At 46.2% G+C, this 22,803-nt stretch overlaps 1 protein-coding gene across 3 annotated transcripts in view; it reads right to left on the bottom strand.

Moving 5' to 3' along the window:
- pigf (phosphatidylinositol glycan anchor biosynthesis, class F) overlaps positions 1 to 22,803 on the bottom strand; it is a 65,931-nt gene that overhangs the window by 30,341 nt on the left and 12,787 nt on the right. For 2 of the 3 annotated variants that reach the window (XM_078557172.1, XM_078557174.1), the window contains one exon: positions 7,538 to 7,646. The exons of the other annotated variant lie outside the window; for it this stretch is intronic. In XM_078557172.1, the coding sequence (XP_078413298.1) occupies positions 7,538 to 7,646 (109 nt within the window). The remainder of the gene's footprint in view (positions 1 to 7,537; positions 7,647 to 22,803) is intronic. 3 annotated transcript variants of the gene reach the window in all.

The following is a 22,803-nucleotide window of genomic DNA, read 5'->3' as shown; positions in this document are numbered from 1 at the left end:
ACAGTCCTTACCTGAAAAAAATTAGTTTTGTCAAAACTAATGGAAAATCAGTTCAGAACCCAATCCATTCCAAATTCTCACCCATCTACATAAACATTGGTTTGGCCTCAACTGGAGTACTGCATCCAGTTCTGGCCACCACACTTTAGGAAGGATGTGAAGACATTAGAGTGTGTGCAGAAAAGATTCATCAAAATGGTTCCAAGAATGAGGGACTTCAATTACATAGGTAGATTGGAGAAGCTGGAGCTGCTCCTTCTGGAGAACAAGGTTGAGAGGAGATTAGATGAAGTTATTCAAAATCATAAGGGGTCGGGACAGAGTAGATAGGGAGAAACTGTTCCAGTTAGTGAAAGGATTGAGAACCAGAGGATAGATTAAAGACAAATGGCAAATATATACAAGCAATGGCAGCATGAGGAAAAAACTATTTAAAAATATAGCATGTTTAGGATTTAGTTGCACTGCCTGGGAGCATGGTGGAGGCAAATTTGTGGTTTTCAAAAGAGAACTGGATCACTATCTGAAGAGGAAATAATTTCATGGCTACAAGGAAAAAGGCAAGGGGTGTGGCAGCAGGTGAACTGCTCTTGCAGACAGCAGGCACAGACATGACAGGCCGAATGGCTTCCTTCTGTGCCTTTGAAATCCTATGATTCTATCTTTCCCTTTTCCAGGTTTAAATCCCTAACAATCAGGTTTCCACCCCTGCCATAGGGCTGAAAAAGTTCCCAAAGCCATAAGTACGACATAGGTGAATTTGACCATAGTAAACCATCCCTTTTCAACCTGTCTGTAGCTTCTGACATGATTGACCAGGCCGAGCTGCACCGTCTCCGCTCCGCTGCAGAGCTGCACCGTCTCCGCTGCAGAGCTGCACCGTCTCCGCTCCGCTGCAGAGCTGCACCGTCTCCGCTCCGCTGCAGAGCTGCACCGTCTCCGCTCCGCTGCAGAGCTGCACCGTCTCCGCTCCGCTGCAGAGCTGCACCGTCTCCCCTCCGCTGCAGAGCTGCACCGTCTCCCCTCCGCTGCAGAGCTGCACCGTCTCTCCTCCGCTGCAGAGCTGCACCGTCTCTCCTCCGCTGCAGAGCTGCAACGTCTCTCCTCCGCTGCAGAGCTGCACCGTCTCTCCTCCGCTGCAGAGCTGCACCGTCTCTCCTCCGCTGCAGAGCTGCACCGTCTCTCCTCCGCTGCAGAGCTGCACCGTCTCTCCTCCGCTGCAGAGCTGCACCGTCTCTCCTCCGCTGCAGAGCTGCACCGTCTCTCCTCTGCTGCAGAGCTGCACCGTCTCTCCTCTGCTGCAGAGCTGCACGGGACAGTCACCATCATAACATTGCCCAACTCTACCACTGCCTCAGCTGATCTGCTGCTGAAATCCTCATGCGCCTTTGTCATCTGTAGGCTCAACTATTCCAGCGCATTCCTGGCCAGCCTTCCACGTTCTACTCTTCATAAACCTGAGGTCACGTAAAACTCTGACATCCATGTTCTAACTTGCACTAGGTTCCATTCATTCATCACCCCTGTGCTCGCTGACCTACACTGGTTCCCAGTTAAGCAAGTACGCATCCTGGTCTTCAAATCCCTCTGTGGCCTCATCCCTTCTATCTCCAGAATCTCCTCCAGTCCCACAACCCTTGGAGTTAACTGTATTTCTCCATCTCTGGCCTCTTGAGCATCCCCGCTTTTAAGGGCTACACCGTTGGTGGCCATGTCTTCATCTGCCAAAGCCCCAAACTCTGGGATTCCTTTTCCTAAACTTCTTTCCTCCTTTGAGATTGCCCTTAAAATCTACCTCTTTGACCAAACTTCTGATTATCTATCCTAGTATCTCCAAATGTGGTTTAGTATCAAATTTTGTTTTGTAATGCTCTTGCAAAGTGCTTTGGATGTGATATGTTAAAAGTGCTATTGAAACACAAGTTGATGTTGTCATAGTCAGGAGGATCGCCTGCACTGGTTTCTCTTCCTGCTCCCACACTATTACCTCTGGAGTCCCTCAAGCATCTAAGCTAGGCTCCTCCTAGGCCTGCTCGGCTGTATGTCGTCATCATCGACATCATCCAAAAACAGGTTCCAATATATGCTGACTAAACCCAGCTCTGACCTCACCACCACCTCTCTTGACCCCTCCATTGCCTCTGGTTTGTCATGTTGCTTCTTTGACATCACTGAATGAGCAGAGATTTCCTTCAATTAAACATTGGGAAGACCAAAGCGATTGTCTGCAGTCCCCATCATAAATTCTGTTCCCCAACCATAGGCTCTATTCATCTCCCATCTGAGGTTGAACTGGACAGTTCACAATGTTGATGGTCTGATCCTAAACTGAGCTACTGACTGCATATGCACTTCACCAAGATTGCCTACTTCCACTTCAGTAACATTGCTTATCTCTACTGTTACTATATGGCAGGTGATATTTGCTAGCCAGACCAAATCCACAAGAGAAACATGGCCACACTATCACAACAATTTTGCAATTTGTATTTATTACGAGAAGGCTACTGCACTGAAGTCAGAAACAATGAGTCCACTACCACTGAGATTTTAAAGATTATATTAAAACATTTATTAACAAAGTATCTCACAGTAATATTAGGAAAGATATGATAGTTCCTTGACACTACTCCTGCCTCAGCTCATCTGCTGCCAACATTCTTCCAAGCCATTGCCATCTCCAGACTCAACTATTCCAGTGGTCTCCTGGCAGACCTCCCATCTTGCACACACCAATAACATAGATAGGACTAGGAAAAAGGCTCTGCTTGGGGATTAAGAATAACTAGGGGCCAAATTAAAAAAACAGAATCACAAAGGTAATAACATCTGGATTACTATCTGAGCCACAAGCAAATTGGCATAAGATTAATAAGATTAGAGAGTTGAATGTGTGGCTCAAGAATTGGCGTGGGATAAATGGGTTTTGAAGGAAGTTGGGGGCTGTACCAGTGGGATGGTCTTCTCCAGAACCTAGCTGGGACCAGTGTTCTGGCGAGTTATATAATTAGGGCAGTAGAAGGCTTTAAACTAAATAGAGGGGGAAAGAGATCATGTGAGGGGAGATGTGGTAAAATAAAGAGGATAAGGCAATAGAGCAGGATAGTGATATGGGTAATGATAACCAGAGTGTTACAGAAAGGGACAGAGCATACAAAAGTGCACCAGCAGATAAGGCCAGAGTTTTCAAGAATGGTAAAAAGACAGGGTTAAAGGATCTATATCTGAATGAGAACAATATTTGAAACAGAACAAATGAGTTGATGCACAAATAGAAATAAACATATAAAATGTTATCACATTTCAGAATTGTGGTTGCAAGGTGACCAAGGTCGGGACTTGTATATTCAAATTTGACATTTCAGAAGGACTGGAAAAGCTGGTGGAGTAGCCCTGTTAATTAAGGATGACATTAGTACAGTAGTGAGAGATGACCTTAGTTCAAAAGTTGTAGAATCAGTTTGTGCAGAGATAAGAAATAGCAAAGGTAAGAAGCCACTTGTGGGAGTAGTGTAATAGTAGCCATACCTGTGGGACAGAGTGTACAGGAAAAACTAACGTGAAAAAGGTACCACCATAAACATGGGTGATTATAATCTTCATATATAGATTGGACAATACCAGGAGTATGGCTGGTCCATTCACATGGCCTAGAGTAGAAAATTCAGAGGTACCAATGCCTGGACAATGACAGTGCATTTTGGGCCTGTGGCAGAAAGAGACTGGGAAAATTGGTCCTGTTTTTTCCAGTGTAAATATTGATGGTAAACAGATTTATTGTTCACCCCAAGCGCACTACATTCTATGATGAAGTCATCTGTTTATAGGAAGCATGAGCCTGCAGAATGAGAGCATCCTTTGTATTGAGAAAAACAATTTTGTCAAGTACCTGAATCATAAACACATCAAAACGAAAGCCATCTCAATTAACTTCTATTTTAACATTTTTATCTTTTAAAAATTGTTCTGTATTTTTGAGAGAAACTATAGTTTTCAGTCAGAATGTAGGGTGCTTCTTTGCCATATTACAAATCATTGCCCCTTGATGAATTGATAGTGGTTCAAGAAAATTGGAGAAGTTGGGACTGTTCTCCTTGGCGAAGAGGAGGTTTGATAGAGGTATTCAAAATCATGAGGTGTCTGGATAGAAACTGTTCCCATTGGTGGAAGGATCAGGAACAAGAGGGCGCGGATTTAAGATAATTGGCGAAAGAAGCAATGGCAACATGAGGAAAAATTTTTTCACTCGGGTCAGCGGTCAAGATCTGGAATTTGCTACCAGAGGGTGTGGAGGGGGTTGGTTCAATCGAGGCAGTCAAAAGAGAATTGGACTGCTTTCTGAAAAGGAATAATGTACAGGGTTACAGGGAGAAGGCGTGTAAATAGTACTAGGTGAATTGCTCGTGTGTGGAGCCAGAATAGATAATGGGCTGAATAGCCTCCTTCTGTGCTATAACAATTGTGAAATCAGATTGGCAAAGGTAGCCTGGAAGGTGAGTTCATAGTGTATTCGAGAGAATTTCTTAGAGCACTATGTTCTAGTGCTAACCAGATAACAGGCTATTCTGGTGTTGGCAGTGTGCAATGAGACAGGGTTAATTAATGACCTCACAGTAAAGGAGCCACTAGGTGACAGCAATCATAATATGATAGAATTTCACATTCAGTATGAGGGTGAGAAGTGTGGGACTAAGATTAGTGATTTAAAATTAAATAAAGGCAATAATAAGAGTATGAGGACAGAGGTAGCTAAAGTGAATGTGAAAATTAGGCTAATAGATAGGATAGTAAGAGAAACAGTGGCAGACATTTAAGGAGATAATTCATAACTCTCACTGGCAGATGGAGTATAATGTGGGAAAATGTAAACTTGTCCACTTTGTCAGAAAGAATAGAAAAACATATTATCCGAATAGAGAGAGCTGCAAAAGGATCTGGGTGTCCTAATACACAACTCAAAAAATGTTGGTATGCAGGTGCAGCAAGTGATTAAGAAAACAAGTGGAACATTGCATTTATTGCATGGGGAATTGAGTCTAAAAGTAGCAAGTGTTGCTGCAGCTATACAGGGCCTTAGATAGACCATGTCTGGAGTACTGTATACAGTTATGGTCTCATTACTTAAAGGATATAACTACATTAGAAGCAGTTCAGAGAAGGTTCACTTGACTGATTCGAGATGAAAGGGCTATCTGATGAGCAAAAGGTTATGCCTACCTTTAGAAGAATGAGAGGTGGTCTTTTTGAAATATAAAAAGATCCTGACAGGACTTGACAGGGTGGATGCTGAGAGGATGTTCCCCCTTGTTGGGGAGTCTAGAACTAGGGAACAGTTTAAAAATTAGGGTTTTTCTATTTAAGACTGAGACAGGGAGAATTATTTTTCCTCTCAAGAGAGTTGTTAATCTGTGGAATTTTCTTCCTCAGAAAGCAGTGGAGGCTGCTGGGTCATTGAATATTATTTAAGACTGAGTTGGATAGGTTTTTAAATTGACAAGGGAGTCAAGGGTTATGAGGGCAAACAGGAAAGAAGAGTCGAGACCACAATCAGGTCAGCCATGATCTTAACAAATGGCAGAGCAGGCTCAAGGGGCTGAATGGCTTATTCCCGCTCCCAATTCTAGTGCTCTTGTAGAGCTTGTCAAATGCTCTGTTGCCCGCATCCTAACTCGCTGTAAGTATTACTGACTCATCCTTATGCTCACTGACCTACACTGGCAGATATGGAGCCAATGCTTCGATTTAAAAATACTCATTCTTATTTACAAATCCCTCCACAGCCTCTCCCCTCCCCAACTCTAATCTCCTCAAGTCCTGAAACCCTCAGATGTCTGCAGGAGTTCATCAGGGTAGTGTACTAGATCCAACCATCTTCAGCTGCTTCATCACAAGGTCAGAAGTGGAGACATTTGCTGATGATTGTGAATGCTACTGTACACCTCCTCAGATATTGAAACAATCCGTGCTTGCATGCAGCAAGACCTAGACAACATTCAGGTTTGGACGGGTAAGTGGCAAGTAATACTTATGGCACACAAGTGCCAGGAAATGACATTCTCCAACATGAAAGAATCAAACCATCTCCCCATGACATTCAATGGCATTAACACTGAACCTCCCATATTCAACATTCTTAGGGTATTCACTGACCAGAAACTCAACTGGAACAGGCATATAAATACTGTGGCTTCAAGACCAGGTCAGAGGCTGATAATTCTGTGGTGAGAAGCTCACTTCTTGGCTCCACAAAGCCTAAAAGACAAGTAAGGAGTGTGACGGAACACTCTCCAGTTGCCTCGGTGATTGCAGTTCCAACACAAGAAGCTCGACACCATCCAGGACAACGCAGCCCAATCAACACCCCACCTATCACCTTTAGATATTCACTCCCTGCACCATTGGCAGTGACAGCAGTTCATCTTCATGCAAGATGCACTACAGCAACTCAAAGCTCCTTCGACTGCACCTTCCAAACCTGCAATCTCTTACTGCCTAGAAGAAAAGCAACAAATGCATGGCAACACCACCATCTGCCAAGTTCCCCTCAAAGCCACACACCATCCTGATTTGGTACTATATCACCTTTCCTTCACTGCTGCTGGATCAAAATCCTGGAACTCCCTCCCTAAGCACAGTGGGTGTATCTGGACTACAGCGGTTCATGAATGGGGCTCATCATCTTCTCAAGGGCAATTAGGGAGGGGTGACACTCTCAATCCATGAACAAATAAAATAAAAATCATTCCACCATTGGCTTTCAGCTGCCCTAGCCTTGGAATTCACTCTGCACACCTCCCCACCTCTCTCCTCCTTTAAGAAACTCCTTAAAACCTACTTTGACCAAGCTTTTGATCACATGTTCTGATATCTCTTTTTGTGGCTTAATATCAGAATTTATTCAACATTGCTGCTGTGAAGTGCCTTGGGACATGTTATTATGTCAAAAGGCACCATATAGATTGTTGTTGTTATAAATGGTTTAAAGAACTGTACAAAGTTTGGCCCAGTTGCTAAGTGGTTAAGTAACAGGCCATCTGCTACTCATGGATGTGGTTCAACAAATACAGAAATATGACGATTCCATGGAATTCTTAGAGTCAGGGACCCCAATTTGAAAACCTATGTGTCAGAGATCTGAGAGCTTTGCATCTTGTTCTTTATTTGGTCCAGTGTAATTTACCCATGCATTCAACATGTTAGAACATTCATCATCCTTGTAGCTAAATACTTGTACTTTCAAATACGATTCTCAAAGGCCCTTCCTTACAACATAATGTAACACTTTGGCTCCCAGCATGTGGGATTTTAACATTACCTATTGTTGATTTCTTCATTTTAAGAATTGGAAACATACGCACAGTTAATGGCTTTTTTCCTTCCTTCCATTCCACACACAGATGCTCGTGAACTCCTGGTTCTTTTCAAACTTGTTCCCCTTCCCATAATGACACATTGGTAAAAGTGCAATACATCAGATGGAACAGTAGATCTTTCAGGACAACATACTTTTGAGGATTCATTTGAACCCACTGCATACCTGCCAAGGCCTGTCCCAGTCCAACGGAATTGGAATTGCACCAAGCCAAGCTCCAAACACACTGCAAATTGTGGTGATCTGAAGGCTGGTATCCCAGATAGACATAGCCCTGTATAATGAAATGGGTACATTAGTTACACAGTCACCTCCTACGGTAATGATCTTGAAAAGCTGGGCTGTAGAAACTCAGTTGAGCATGCAAGGCAAAACTAGTTTGGACAGGAAACGAGATCAAGAGCAAGGGAGAGAGAAAAATGAAAAGCAGCAAGTGAAAGAGTGGGAGAAGGATAGGGTTATGCTGCTATTTCGCTTTCTGTCTGTGACAGTTTGTGCTAGCTCCCTTTATAAGGGGAACTCTGAAAAGATAGCCAGCCATTGGCCTTCTTCCAGTCAGCAGCTTCCCTAGCTATCTTTAGTTCTTGCCCTTGGGGAAAGAGTGGTTCCTGAGTAATCATTCTGCAATGTAGGCAGGTATGGATTATAACATTATGTAGAATACAGCCATGGCTGTTCTTTGCCAGACACTGACATTTCTTGGAATGCCCCCACACCTAGCATCTCACACCAGCTCAGGTACTGCTAATATTTACTCGAGATGTGGTAAAGCTACATTTATCGTTCAACATTGGTTGCCCTGGCGATGGACCTTCTTTTGATAGAGTAACTTGCTAAGTGACTTCCGAATCAGTCATCTATGTAGGACTGGAATCACATGTAATGGGTTGGAGTGGTTCCCTTTATTGAATTCACTTGCGCAACTTGCCACCGGGAATGTGAACTCATGACCACTCAGTTGTTAGTCTAGTGACAAAAACACAGAAATGCTGCACCGATTAAAGTACTGCAGCTGGAGTCTGAAAGAGCTAAAGACCCATTAAGCCAGTATTCTACATGGGTCTTCACGTGATTCAACCTGAATTCACACAAGGCTCCTTTACTTGCTGACCTACATTGGCTCCTAGTCAGGAATCAATTTTAAAATTCTCATCCTCATTTTCAAATCCCTCTATGGCCTTGCCCCTGCCCCCACACTCATTTATGTTACTTGCTCCAGCCCTACAATCCTCCCAGATCTCTGATCCAATTTTGGTTGCTTGCACATCCGCCTATTATAATCATTCCACCATAGGAGGCAATGCTTTCAGCTGTCTAGCTCCACACGATGGAATTCCCTTCCTAAACCTCTTTTAAGGCATTCTTTAAAATCAACCTCTGCCCAAGCTTTTGTTCATTTGTAATAATACATCGTTATATGGCTTAAAGTACCAAATTTTGTTTAATAATGCTTAAAGCCTTGGGCATGTTTAATTATGTTAACTGTCGGGCAGCTCAGTCGCAGGTAAGTAAGCCATGCCCCCTTTTAAAATAAACGGCATGAGCTGCCGTAAACCAGGTAAGTTTAAAGGTCTTCGACGGCCAGGGAGAAGGAACGTGTATAAGGTAAGTGGGTAGGATTTTGGAGGAAGAAGGCGTCGGGAGTCCAGCCTTGGGAGGGGTGGGCAGGAAGAAAAAAAAAGAAGAGGTCGGCAGTCAGGCCAGGAAGGAGAAAAGGTTGGGAGTCCGGGGGTGGGGTGGACAGTAGAGAGTGGCCAGCAGATGGGCCTTGAGGTGGGGGTTGGAAAAAGAGGGCGGAAGTCCCATGGTGGAGGGGTCAATATGGGTCTGTACAATAGTTACCCAGAAGCTAGAAGTGATTTTAATTCTCCAGCACATCTTAGGGGTACCCTCTGTTACACTGCCCTGGGAGGTCAGAAGTTATGGCCCGTTATCATAAATCAAAGAAAAGGCAGCCTGTGATCTTTGTGAAATGGCCAAAACTACTTCAGAGTTGAAGTATTCCTTTTGACAGTTCTTTTAAAAAGGTGGACATCAAAATCAATTTAAATTAATTTCGGTCACTAGATTCTCCCAAAGAGCTGATGTCTGGAGTTTTAACAGCTATGTAAACTTCTAGTAACAAACTTATTTTTGGAAACGGACTAAGAGGTACTGTGAAAGCATAGTAGTGGTTCCATCCCCATATTATCAAACAACTAGCAATTAGAGACAGACCATATATCTTGTGACTAAATATATCTTAAAAAGATGTGAAAGCAGGCCATCTCTCAGTAAACTACAACTTAAAGCCAAATGGTGGATTTTATTTCAGGAGCAGGATTACCCTGAATGTATCACACAGCACTGAGACAAATCACTACATTAACACTACTTTAGCCTACTGCAAAAAGAATTGCACCATTCAAGGTTGCACCATACTCTTTAGGTTTATGAAACCTTATGATACCATGAATCTTAAAGGGCATCATGACATAGGCCTTGATTACTCTCATACATTTTTTCTAATACATTGCTCAGTCAAAAACAATTTTAAAATACATCAAAATGGCAGATGGTGGAATTTGAATTCAATAAAAATCTGAAATTAAAAAAGCCTAATGATGACCATGAAACCATTGTCGATTGTCATAAAAATCCATCTGGTTCACGAATGCCCTTTAGGGGAGGGAATCTGCCATCCTCACCTGGTCTGGCCTACATGTGACGTGGCTCGACTCGAGATCGGCAGTAACGTGGTTGACTCTTAAATGCCCTCCGAAATGTCCTTGCAAGCCACCCAGTTGTATCAAACCGTTACAAAGTCAATAAAAAGGAATGAAATGGAGGGACCACCCAGCTTCGATCTAAGCACCGGAAACGACAACGGCAATCCCAGCCCTGTCGACCCTGCAAAGTCCTCCTTACTAACATCTGGGGGTTAGTGCCAAAATTGGAAGAGCTGTCTCACAGACTAGTCAAGCGACAGCCTGACATAGTCATATACTCATGGAATCATACCTTACAGATGCCATCACCATCCCTGGGTATGTCCTGTCCCACCGGCAACACAGACCCAGCAGAGGTGGCAGCACAGTGGCATACACAGTCAGGAGGGAGTTTCCCTGGGAATCAACATCGACTTCGACCATGAAGTCTCATGGCATCAGGTCAAAACATGGGCAAGGAAACCTCCTGCTGATTACCACGTACCACCTCACCCACCCCTCAGCTCAGCAATCAGGACACCATGTTAAGCACCACTTGGGCCGAAATTTTCCATTTGGCAGGCAGACAGAGCAGGTGATGTGGGCAGCCGCAGACCTGATAGCCGCCCGGGATTGGAGCCACGCCACCATTTTGCGCGGGTGGGCCAATTAAGGCCCGCCAACGCATTTCCAACTCCCGTGGAGAGTGAGTCTGAAGTTTGTGGCGGACGTGTACAGACCGCCGAGTCCAATGGCAACCCAGCAGTCTGTTTAAAAAAAGGCCTGGCAGCCTCCTTTAGGCTGTTCACTATGGCCAGCTGCAGGTCGTACCGCAGGGCAAAGTTGAGGGAAGGCCAAAGGAGGGGGGCAAGCTGCAGGGTGTGGCCAATGTGCCCCTCCCTTTTCTGATGATTGCCTTGCTGCCCTGCTCGAGGAGGTGGCAGCACGGCGGGAGGTGCTGTTTCCCCAGGATGGGAGGAGGAGGAGCCCCCCCCACATGACGAAGTGTGCCTGGGGGGAGGTGGCAGAGGTGGTGAGCTCCCACGATGTGGTGCGGCTCACCTGGATCCAGTGCCATAAGCGCTTCAACGATTTGTTGCGCTCTGGAAGGGTGAGTACCATGTTGGTGTTGGGCATTTAACCCAGCAGGTAGCCTTAGCCTTTGAGGGCCCCTCACCCAAGTATTACTGTCGTGGCTGCATTGATTAATGTTGGACGTTTGTTGCACGCTGGGTGGGCAAGCAGATAGTGACTATGCTTACATCAGCCTCAGTGGTTCATGAGAAGATGGGTTCTCCCCCGCACCATGTGTTGGTCTTAGTTGCACATGACCAGTCTGGGGGCAACCTGCAGGAGATGCAGCCAGGCGCATACTCAGAACTTCTATTCATAGTGCTGAGATTGTGGAAGGGGAGCCTCAAGGTCTCATGGCCAAGGGCCATCTGGTGCCCTCGGTGCCGCACCTAGTTGCGCCTCCTTGCCATGGGAGCTAAGACCGTGTGTTTCTGAAAGTGATGGATGCAGAATGTGTCCAAGGTGGCTGTTGGGGGGGTTGGGAACAGTCGTACTATATTTTTGTGACCAATTAGCAGGAGCGGGGAGAGGAGACACTGGAGGCCTGATATGGGCCACTGTGGTTGGGATGCAGCGTGCGCGTGCAGAGTCCATGTGCGATTAGCCCCAATGAATGTTTTTTTCTGTTTTGCAGGAGAAAAATGTGCACAATGCTTATGAGCATTCACGCACTGGAGGCGGCCAGGCCCAGCTGGTGATATTGAGCCGTTTTGAGCAGGACGCCCTGGAGCTTGAAAGGCGCCATGCACCCAGGTCCACAGGCGTCGGTGAGGCTGGGGTGGAGGGGCCAGGTATTTGAGGTCCACAGTCACGTCCGCTCTGTCTTCCCACCATCCAAAGCACTGATGATTTTTGGAAAAGTTAATATAGCAACACTGCTCATTCACAGACTGATAGAGTCAGAGGTGTGGGTCATAGACAAAGGTTTCTCGGCCCTTCGAAGATGCGCATGTCCAGCACCTTCCAAAGTCGTCTTGTCCTATTTTCGACCACTATCCCCATGGCCTTGTATGCCATGGCATTGCAACTGCACATCCAAATACTTATTACATGTCAGGAGGGTTTCTGGCTCCACCACCCTTTCAGCCAATGCATCCCACATTATTGTGTGCGAAAGTTCCTCATCACCTCACCTGTCAACCATATGCCCCTTACCTTAAGTAAATGCCACCAGGTTAGTCATCCCTCTGCCAAGGGGAAAAGTTGCTTTCTGTCCACCCTATCTATGCCCCTCATATTGTTATGAAATTCAATGTCACCCCTCAATCTCCTGTGCTCCACGGCAAATATCACCAGTGTATGCTATGTGCCCTCATAACTCCAACTCTCCAGGCCAGCAATCTCTGCACTCCAATCACATCCCTCCCATGAAGCGTTGATCACAACTGAACACAGAAGTATAGCTGTGGTATCGGCAGCGTTTTCTGCACTTGCAACATGACCTCCCTGTTCCTACATTCTATTCCTCGGCTAATAAAGGCAAGTATGGCATTTACCTTCTTAAACGCCTTATGTACTTGTCCTGCTACTTTAACAGGCTTGTCGACATGCCCAGAAAGGTCCCTCTAATCGTCCTTACTTTCCACTCTCCTACTATTCCTCGTGTATTCCTGCAACTTATTTGTCCTGCCCAAGTGCAGCACCTCACACTTATCCACATAACATTCCATTTGGCATTCCCGAGGCCATCTGACCAGCTCGTCTGTATGCGCGTGTAATGTTTGGCCCTCCTCCTGGCTATTTGCCATCCCACCAATGTTCGTCTCCTTAGGTTCTGGAAGGTTGAGCGCATTATGAGCCTGGGGGAAAGGGATGAAGTGTGTCACTGTGTGGACACTAACTGATCCACTGTCCTTATTGTTATTTTCAGCATCATAGAGGCTAGTGACCAGGCTCCATCACAGATGCCCCCTCTCACACCTGAGGGCCCTCAACTGTCACCTGCATCGCACCATTTCTGCAAGGCCGGCACCAGCGCAGATACTAGGATCGGGGGGGGCATTACAACATCGGCTAGTGTCCCAGGGCACAGTGGAGAGGGCACCTCACAATTGCTGGGGGAGTTGGCAGAGATAAAGTGTGCCGATGGCACCAGCAGCCAGAGGACTGCAGGGGACCAGGCACATGCTGAGTCGGGCCGTGATGTGCCTTTGGAGTCGTCCACGACGCAGCAGCTGCAGGAAATGCGGCCGGGTGAGCATCTGGGATTGTTACATGAGACTATACTTAGTTTGGTGTCCATGGTGGAGGAGTCCACACAGAGCATGAGTGATGTCATGAGCCTCATGTCAGAGCGTCATGCTTCCTCCATGGAGAGAGTGGTGACTCTCCTAGAGAGAGGCTTCCAGCGGAACATCCAGCTTCTCCTGGGGATACGCTTGGGCCTGCAAGCCCTCACAGCACCAGCTCACAGCTGGTCATTGGCAATGTGGGAGATGGTCTGGGCACCAAGTGTCCCAGCTCGGTGTCCAACCAACTACGGTGAGCAGGGAGGTCCGAAGCGACCTCATGTCGGCGCAGCAGCCGCCTGTCATCTCTGCGGGCTCCTCTCGGGGCACTCTAGATGAGGACAGCAGTTCCTCCGCCCCTCTGCCAGTGACTGCTGCATCCGTTGAGGCTGCGACGACTGGGGAGATGCCAGTTCTGGAAATGGCCACTCCCTCCCAGGCGGAGCCAGCACAGGCTCCACGGGCCAGAGGACATCCGCCAAGGTCATCGAAGCGAACAGGAGAGTAGAGTCAGCAGGCTGTCCTCAGATGCCACTCCGAGCGATGGGGCAGCACCAAGAGGTAGCACCCGTAAACATAAGCATAAGGCACACCACAGTTTCTCACTGGTGCTTTTGTGTTGGCCGTAGATTAGGGAATAATTATTTTTTGCATTTGTAAAAACATTATGGATTCATTTTGTTGGACCATATGATGGATCAAAATAAAGTCCACGTGTCACCATGGCTGCATTTGTACGTTTTACAGACATGTCATCAGTATTCGAGTAGACATTAAGGGTTATGTCCAAAGCTCTTAGTTGCAGCTGATGAAGTGGCAGATGTAGCACTTAAGTGCCACGTATGGAAGCGCCAGGCAATGCTGGTCCTCTAGATCCATTTGTGCGGAGCTAGCTGAAGGTTTGTTGGATCAAAGTCTCCCGGGTGTCCCTACCTCCTTGGTGTAGTCCTGGGTCAGCGTTCAGCCCCTCATCGTTGCCCTGTGCTTCCTCATCCTCAGAATCAGTGCTGGACTCATCGTGTGCAGCTGCATCCACTGTGTCAATGTCTTCATCGTCCACTGTGTCCCGCCTTTCCAGCACAAGATTGTGGAGAGCGCAGCATGCAACCACTATCACTGACACACGGTCTGGGGGGTACTGGAGTGCGCCCCCTGAGCGGTCCTGGCATCGGAAGCACATCTTGAGAAGACCGATGGTTCTCTCCACCACAGCCCTTGTGGAGGCGTGGCTCCTATTGTACCGCTGCTCAGCTTCTGTTCTTGGATGGCGGAGAAGCGTCACGAAACACCTTCTGAGGGAATAGCCCTTGTCACCCAGCAGCCATCCATCAAACCAAACCGGAGCACTGAAGAGCCCCGGCACCTGGGAGTGTCTGAGGATATAGGTGTCGTGGGAGTTGCCTGGGTACCTTGCACAGACTTGTAGAATCGGCATCCAGTGATCACACACTATCTGCACGTTCATGGAGTGGAATCCCTTCCTGTTGACGAAGGCACTGGGCTCACCTGCTGGCGCCTTGATGGCCACATGTGTACAGTCTATAGCACCCTGGACACAGGAGAAGCCAGCAATGGCCGCGAAGCCTCTGGCTCGCTGTGCCTGACTTGCCTGGTCGCAGCGTAAGTGGACGAAGGTCAATGCCTGTCTGAACAGAGCGTCTGTAACCTGCTTGACACAGTGTGGACAGCTGATTGGGAGACACCGCAAAGGTCACCCACCGAGCTTTGGAAGGAGCCAGAGGCATAGAAATCAAGGGCAACTGTGAGCTTCAGAGCCGCTGGCATGGGGTGTCCACCCACACAGTTAGGAGAGATCTCAGGGCCAATCATCTGACAGGTGTACTGTACTGTCTTCCTTGAGAGACGGAGCCTCCTTCGGCACTGCACCTCAGTCATATTGAGGTAGCTGCTTCGCCGCCTGTATACCCTGGCAGCAGGATAGTGCCGTCTTCTGCGGCCCCTTCCACCTTGGACAACCTCTTGGCCCTGCATCTCTTGTGCCTGTGCCTGTCCTCCCAAAGGTGGCTCCCCGGAGGCCGATTGGGCACTCTTGGTCTCCTCCTCATTCTGGCTCTCCCTTCCTCCTCAGAGAAGCTGCCTCCAGTAGACATGTCAGAACCCATACCCAGGCTAAAGGGAGGCCTCCGGAAAGCTGCAGGCCCGATAAAGATTCCTGACTGCAGAGTGCTGAGCTGAAGGTTAAATGTACACAGAAAGCTGCTGGAATTCGTTCTGAACTGCTACAGGTCACACAGGCAAGTTTAAAAAACTTCCTGCAATAAATACTTCACAGACCAGATTGACGACTGCACTGAGCCCTCTTATCCCGCCCGTGGATAAGTTTTATTAAAAATTCACTTACGCGCCTGCCCATTGCGCCCGTGTGCCGAGCGAAGATCGCACGGACGCTTGAAAATCAGCGTCGACTGATGATTTAAGGGCCTTAACTAGCCCGTTAATTAATGGCAGGCGCACATCATACTTCATCTCGTGCCCGCCCAACGAAATATTGCGATGGCGCGCGGTGACGTCGGGATGCTCGGCCGATGTTGCCACGCGTCATTTTACGCACTAATGTGCGGGGCCCACCCCCCACACGTTACCCTGAAAATTCTGCCCTTGGAGAAAGCGCTGAAGGTGACAAGGGTGTAGAATATACTCTGGGTGGGGAACTTCAATGCCCATCACCTAGAGTGGCTCGATAGTGCCACCACAGACCAAGCTGGCAGAGTCCTAAAGGACAGAGCTGCTAGACTGGGTCTGCGGCAGGTGGTGAGGGAAAAACATACTTGACCTTATCCTCACCAACCTGCCTGCCACAGATGCATCTGTCCATGATGGTATCGGTAGGAGTGACCACCGCACAGTTGTTGTGGAGACCAAGTCCCCCTTCATTTGAGGATACCTTCCATCGTGTTGTATGGCGCTACCACCGGGCTAAGTGGGATAGATTTCGAACAGATCTAGCAACTCAAGACTGGGCATCCATGGTGGTGCTGTGGGTCAACAGCAGCAGAATTATACTCAGCCACAACCTGTTACCTCATGACCCAGCATATCCCCCACTCTACCATTACCACCAAGCAAGGGAATCAACCCTGAGTCAAAGAGTGCAGGAGGGCATGCCAGGAGCAGCACCAGGCATACCTAAAAATAAGATGTCAACCTGATGAAGCTACAACACAGGACTATTTGCATGCTAAACAGAACTAAACAATCCCACAACCGACAGATCAGATCTCAGCTCTGCAGTCCTGCCACATTCAATCGTGAATAGTGGAGGGCAATTAAACAACTCACTGGAGGAGGTGGCTCCACAAATTTCCCCATCCTCAATGATGGAGGAGTCCAGCATATCAATGCAAAAGATAAAGCTGAAGCATTCACAATAATCTTTAGCCAGAAGTGCCAAATGGATGATCCATCTCTGCCTCCTCCAGAGATCCCCAGTGGTTAACAGTGAGGTTGAATGTCTTGGGCTACGGGAAGATATAGACGGGATGGTCAAATGGGCAGATGGAATTTAACCCTGAAAAGTGTGAGGTGATACACTTTGGAAGGGGTAATTTGACAAGGAAGTATTCAATGAACGGCATGACACTAGGGAGTTCTGAGGAACAAAGGGACCTTGGCGTGTGTGTCCATAGATCTCTGAGGGTGGAAGGGCATGTTAGCGGGGTGGTGAAAAAGGCATATGGGACACTTGCCTTTATCAATCAAGGCATAGATTGTAAAAGTAGGGAGGTCATATTGGAGTTGTATAGAACCTTAGTGAGGCCACAGCTGGAGTACTGTGTGCAGTTCTGGTCATCACATTATAGGAAGGGTGTGATTGCAATGGAGGGGGTGCAGAGGAGATTCACCAGGATGTTGCCTGGGATGAAACATTTAAATTATGAAGAGAGGTTGGATAGACTTGGGTTGTTTTCGTTGCAGCAGGGAAGACTGAGGAGTCGACCTGATCGAGGTGTACAAGATTATGAGGGGCATGGACAGGGTGGATAGGGAGCAGCTGTTCCCCTCAGCTGAAGTGTCAGTCACAAGGGGGCATAAGTTCAAGGTGAGAGGCAGGAGGTTGGGGAGGTGGGGGGGTGGGATGTGAGGGAAAACTTTTTTACCCAGAGGGTGGTGATGGTCTGGAATGCACTGCCTGGGAGGGTGGAGGCAGGTTGCCTCACATCCTTTAAAAAAGTACCTGGATGAGCACTTGGCATGTCATAACATTCAAGGCTATGGGCCAAGTGCTGGTAAATGGGATTAGGTAGGTAGGTCAGGTGTTTCTCTCGTGTCGGTGCAGACTCGAAGGGCCGAAGGGCCTCTTTTGCACTGTGATTACAAGTGCCAGTCTTCAGTCAATTTGCTTCACTCCATGTGATATTAAGAAATGACTGAAGGCACTGGATACTGCAGAGGCTATGGGTCCTGACAATATTCCAGCAATAGTACTGAAGACATGTGCTCCAGAACTTGCCACTACCTTAGCCAAGCTGTTCTAATACAGCCAACACATAAGGCATCTACCCAGCAGTGTGGAAAATTGCCCAGGTATGTTCTGCACACAAAAAGCTGGACAAATCCAACGCGGCCAATTACCATCCCATTTGACTACTCTCCATCATCAGTAAAGTGATGGAAGGGGTAATCAACAGTGCTACCAAGCAGCACTTGCTGAGCAATAACCTGCTCACTGATGCTCAGTTTGGGTTTCGCCAGGGTCACTCAGCTCCTGACCTCATTACAACCTTGGTTCAAACAAGGACCAAAGAGCTGAACCCAAGGTGAGCTGAGAGTGACTGCCCTTAACATCAAGGCAGCATCTGACCAAGTGTTGGTATCAAGGAACTGCAGCAAAACTGGAGTCAATAAGGACCAGGGGAAAACTCTCCATTGGTTGGAGTGATTCTTCACACAAAGGAAGATGGTTGTGGTTGTTGGAGGTCAATCATCTTAGTTCCAGGAGTTCCTCAGAGTAGTGTCAAAGGCCCAACCATCTTCAGCTGCTTCAATGACCTTCTTTCCATCATAAGGTCAGAAGTGGGAATGTTTGCTGATGATTGCATAATGTTCAGCACCATTCACGACTCCTCAGGTACTAAAACAATCCACGTCCATATGCAGCAAGACCTGGACAATATCCAGACTTGGGCTGAAAAGTGGCAAGTAACGTTTGTGCCACACAAGTGCCAGGCAATGACCATCTCCAACAAGAGAGAACCGAATCATCGCCCCTTGACATTCAAAGGCATTACGATTGCTGAATGACCCACAAACAACATTCTGTGGTTTACCACTGACAAGAAACTGAACTGGACTAGCCATATAAATACTGTGGCTACAACAGCAGGTCAGAGGCTAGGAATCCTGCAGAGAGTAACTCACCTCCTGACTCCCCAAAGCCTGTCCACCATCTACAAGACAGAAGCCAAGAGTTTGATGGAATACTCTCCACTTGCCTGGATAAGTGCAGCTCTCAACACTCAAGAAGTTTGATACCATCTAGGACAAAGTGGCCCACTTGATTGGCACCACATCCACAAATATTCACTCCCTCTACTCACCATCCTGACTTGGAAATATATCGCCGTTCCTCCACTGTTGCTGGGTCAAAATCCTGGAACTCCCCCAACCCCCCCCAACAGCACTGTGGTTGTACCTACACCACAGGGATTGCCGCGGTTCATGAAGGCAGCTCACCGCCCCTTGAAGGGTAATTAGGGATGGCCAATAAGTGCTGGGCTAGCCAGCAACATCCGTATCCCGTGAAATGAATTTTAAAAAAGGCACACAATTAAGTTAGCATCTTGCAACTCATTATGAGACTCAATTGTACAACTACTTGCATTTATATAGTGATTTTAATGCACCAAAATATCCCAAGGCACTTTTACGAGCATTATTAAAAAAAAATGAAGTACAAGTCACATAAGGAGATATTAGGACAGGTGACCAAAAACTTCATCAGAGAGGCAAATTTCAAGGAGCATTTTAAAGGAGGTAAGCAAGGTAGATTGGCAGGGAGGCTTTTCTATCCTTCTACAATGTAATAAAAAACAAGCTTGGCATCATCATGTCATTGATTGTTGCCTGCGTATGTCTTTGCCCTTTCAAACTATGGGCCTCAACTTTCCATCCTAATTAAAAAAAGTGGTGCTTCACCTTACCTATTTCTGCTTGGTTATCAGAATATAAAAATAATCACTTGTCAGTTTTGTTAATGATACTCGAAGTTAGTCCTGTAACTCATTAAAACACTGAAAGGTCAGCATTGAAAAATCTGCTCAGGTTTAGCATTTATCCCCGCTTCTCGATAAAAATCTGTGAAAGCGCGAAGGGAAACGGGGAGTGAAATTGGTCTGCACCAGCAAGCTTTTCGCCAGCACAGTTTATATTTGGAAAATATTGCTACTTTTTTAAATTTAAAACCAAATAAGTGATAAGTGGGAAACGGATCTCCAAAACAAGCCTGAACCATCTTTCTAAGCTTCAGTGGAAAGATGACCAGGTGCGGCGAAAATACAGCTGCTGATTCAGGTCTTCCGTAGGCTAATTTCACTCCATCAACTTGTATGTAATTTTAAAAAGGTCTTTAAAGTGCCGGAGCCAAATTCAGCAAATTCAAATTTCACTTCAGTATAACTCACACCAAAATTCACATCTCAGATGCAGCCAGTTACACATTTTTTTTTCTGTACGAAAAAGATTTATATTTTGTTAACAAACGGTACTGGCCTCCCCTTTGCACTGCTAGTTTCTGCCAGTCAGGAAGTTGAAGTTTTTTCTCCGTACATATGCATGTCATTATCAACGAGCAGCTGTCCTACAGTGCGGCTGCAGTGTAAATGGGGCAGCTCAATTGCACATCTTGGCTGTACTCCCAAGTAAAGCTTCAGTTACTTTGGAGTACTAGACGGTTGTGGCCTTCAGCAAAGGAAGCAAGAAAACAAAAGCCAGGATGAAGGATCACACATGCAGTCAGAGCTCCAATTCCTTTATACTCCAGCCAAGCGCTTTGTTTGCTGAGTAGATTCTGAAATGCAAGGAAAGCTTTAACTTTTACTTGATTCATGCAGGAATTTATTCAATAAAACAAAAAAAGGGCAAGAAATACAACTAACAGGAGAGATTTCAAGGCTGACTTTAATATTTTAAAAAAGTGGCCGACAACTGATCCTAGAATGGGGTGGTTTTCAGAAAAAGAACTCCGGCACATCAAGTCCCTTTCCAATCACTCCATTCAATAGCCCATGAGTTTTCCAAACAAACACTCAAGTGCATAGTAATTGCAATCTAAGGAGCAAGTGTTTCCGTTTTATTTGCTTCCACTGAGTACCAGCAATGATACCGTTGAAATAAAAGTATATTCTTTTGCATACTAGCACCTGCCTTGAATTATTGAATTGTGAGCCACTTTGTGAAATTTACAGAAGTCCCAAGCCAAGCATTATAATTGAATATATAGATCCTTGAATTATTGTACATGTGCCTGCACACCCCCTGGTGGTTGAAATGCTGCAAGACACTAAGGAACAACAGTAAACTTGCATAAATTCCTGCACTTGTATCTGGATAATGTCAATAAAATGCCTTCAAATAGAAAGTTAAATCACAACCATCAATTCTCACCCTTAAGATAGTTTAAACTGAGATTGTTATGGCCCAACAAGCCCAAATATTTTCCCACCACATAATCCTCTAAAACAGAACTTCCTGAACTTTACTAATTGCATACCCCTTTCCAGATCTACCAGCTGAGTGCATGCCCTGACCAGATGGGTTTAATATTTTAACTTCTAAGGCTCAAGCCTTGTACACAAAATGTGCAAATACATATGTTTAAACAAACAATGGCTTAATAGTACTACCTGACATTAATGCAGTTGTTTGTTTGAGCAGACACGTTTGGAGTGATAGTTTGCGTCACTAGTTGTTTTCTACTAAGAAGCTGACAATACTTTGATTTTATTCCAGTGCATGTTGCAAATCCACTCATAAATTGTAGCACATTTCATTACCTCACTTCTCACTGATACAATGGGTGGAATTTTACATTCCTCTGTGATGAAGTGGGGAGGGGGGGGGTCTCAGAATGCAGCACATGTGGCCTGCTCGCCTGTTTCTGACTTGTCTCCCGTTTTACCAGGGGTGGAGTGGCCAGCAGGGAGGCCCACACCAAGTGGGTAGCCTGGTAGCTTTATCTGTGCAGGCTGGTGCCAGGCAAGTGGGGAGGGAGAAACCTCTTTGGAAGTCCCGTGTCCATCAGAGGCAACCCACCCTCCCATGCCCCATCTTTAGCCATCTATCCATTTTTACTCATATCCTAACAGATGTAGTTATAATGCAACGTATGATCAAAAAGAAAATTTATGGAGCTCAGTTAGATTGGACAATTGCTGGGTAACTGAGACTACTTTATAGTGTTATTGTAATTGGAGGCTAGCACCATTATTGTTATATTTACTTCAACATGTTCCAAATTCCCACAGAATTTCAAAGCTCTGAGGAAATTATAAAAATGCAATCAATAAAATAAAGTTTACATTAGACAATTTCTTCTGCATACTCGCACAGCCCCAGGGATAGCTCATCTACTGCCAGTGGTATGCATACCAGTTGGGGAATCCCTCTCTAAAACAGTACTCCAGATGCAGTCTCACCAATTCCCTTTACAGCTGTAGCAAAGCTTCTCTACTTTTATACTCCATTCCCCTTATAATAAAGGGCAACATTCCATTTGCCTTCCAGATCAGTTACTGTTCTTGCATACTAACTTTATGATTCATGTATAAGAACACCCAGATCCCTCTGTATTGCAGCATTCTGCAGTCTCTCTCCATTTATATAACATTCTGCTTTTCTAATCTTCCTGCCAAAGTGGACAAGCTCACATTTTCCCACATTATACTCCATCTGACAATTTTACCCACTCACTCAACCTGCTTTCCTATTTTCGTATCAGCAAATTTGGCTGCAATACAGAAGGTCCCTTCATCCAAGTCATTAATATAGATTGCGAATAGTTGAGGCCCCAGCACTGATTCCTGTGGCATGCCACTTGTTAGTTTGCCAACTTGAAAATGATCCATTTATCCTGACTGTTTCCTGGTTATCATTACCAGTGTTGCTACTCTGCACTATTGCCTTGTTGTTTTTCTTTGGCTTTCCAAATCTCCCCTCATGTGAGCCCTCTTCATCTGCTCCACCCTCCCTCCACTGCCAATACTTAGTTTAAAGCCCTTGCTATACGATTCACCAGTACCCTGGTCCCAGAGTGGTTCAAGTGAAGGCCGAGCCAATGGTACAGCTCCTTCTTTCTCCAGGACTGGTGTCAAGTGCCCCATGAATCAAAATCCATTTCTCACAAACTTTGAGCCACGCATTCACCTCTCTAATCTTATTTATCCTATACCAATTTGCTCACGACTCAGGTAGCAATTCAGAGATT

This window comes from Cetorhinus maximus, chromosome 14 (assembly GCF_964194155.1).
Source record: "Cetorhinus maximus chromosome 14, sCetMax3.hap1.1, whole genome shotgun sequence".
NCBI lineage: Eukaryota > Metazoa > Chordata > Chondrichthyes > Lamniformes > Cetorhinidae > Cetorhinus > Cetorhinus maximus.
This window is presented reverse-complemented; position numbering and strand designations above follow the sequence as displayed.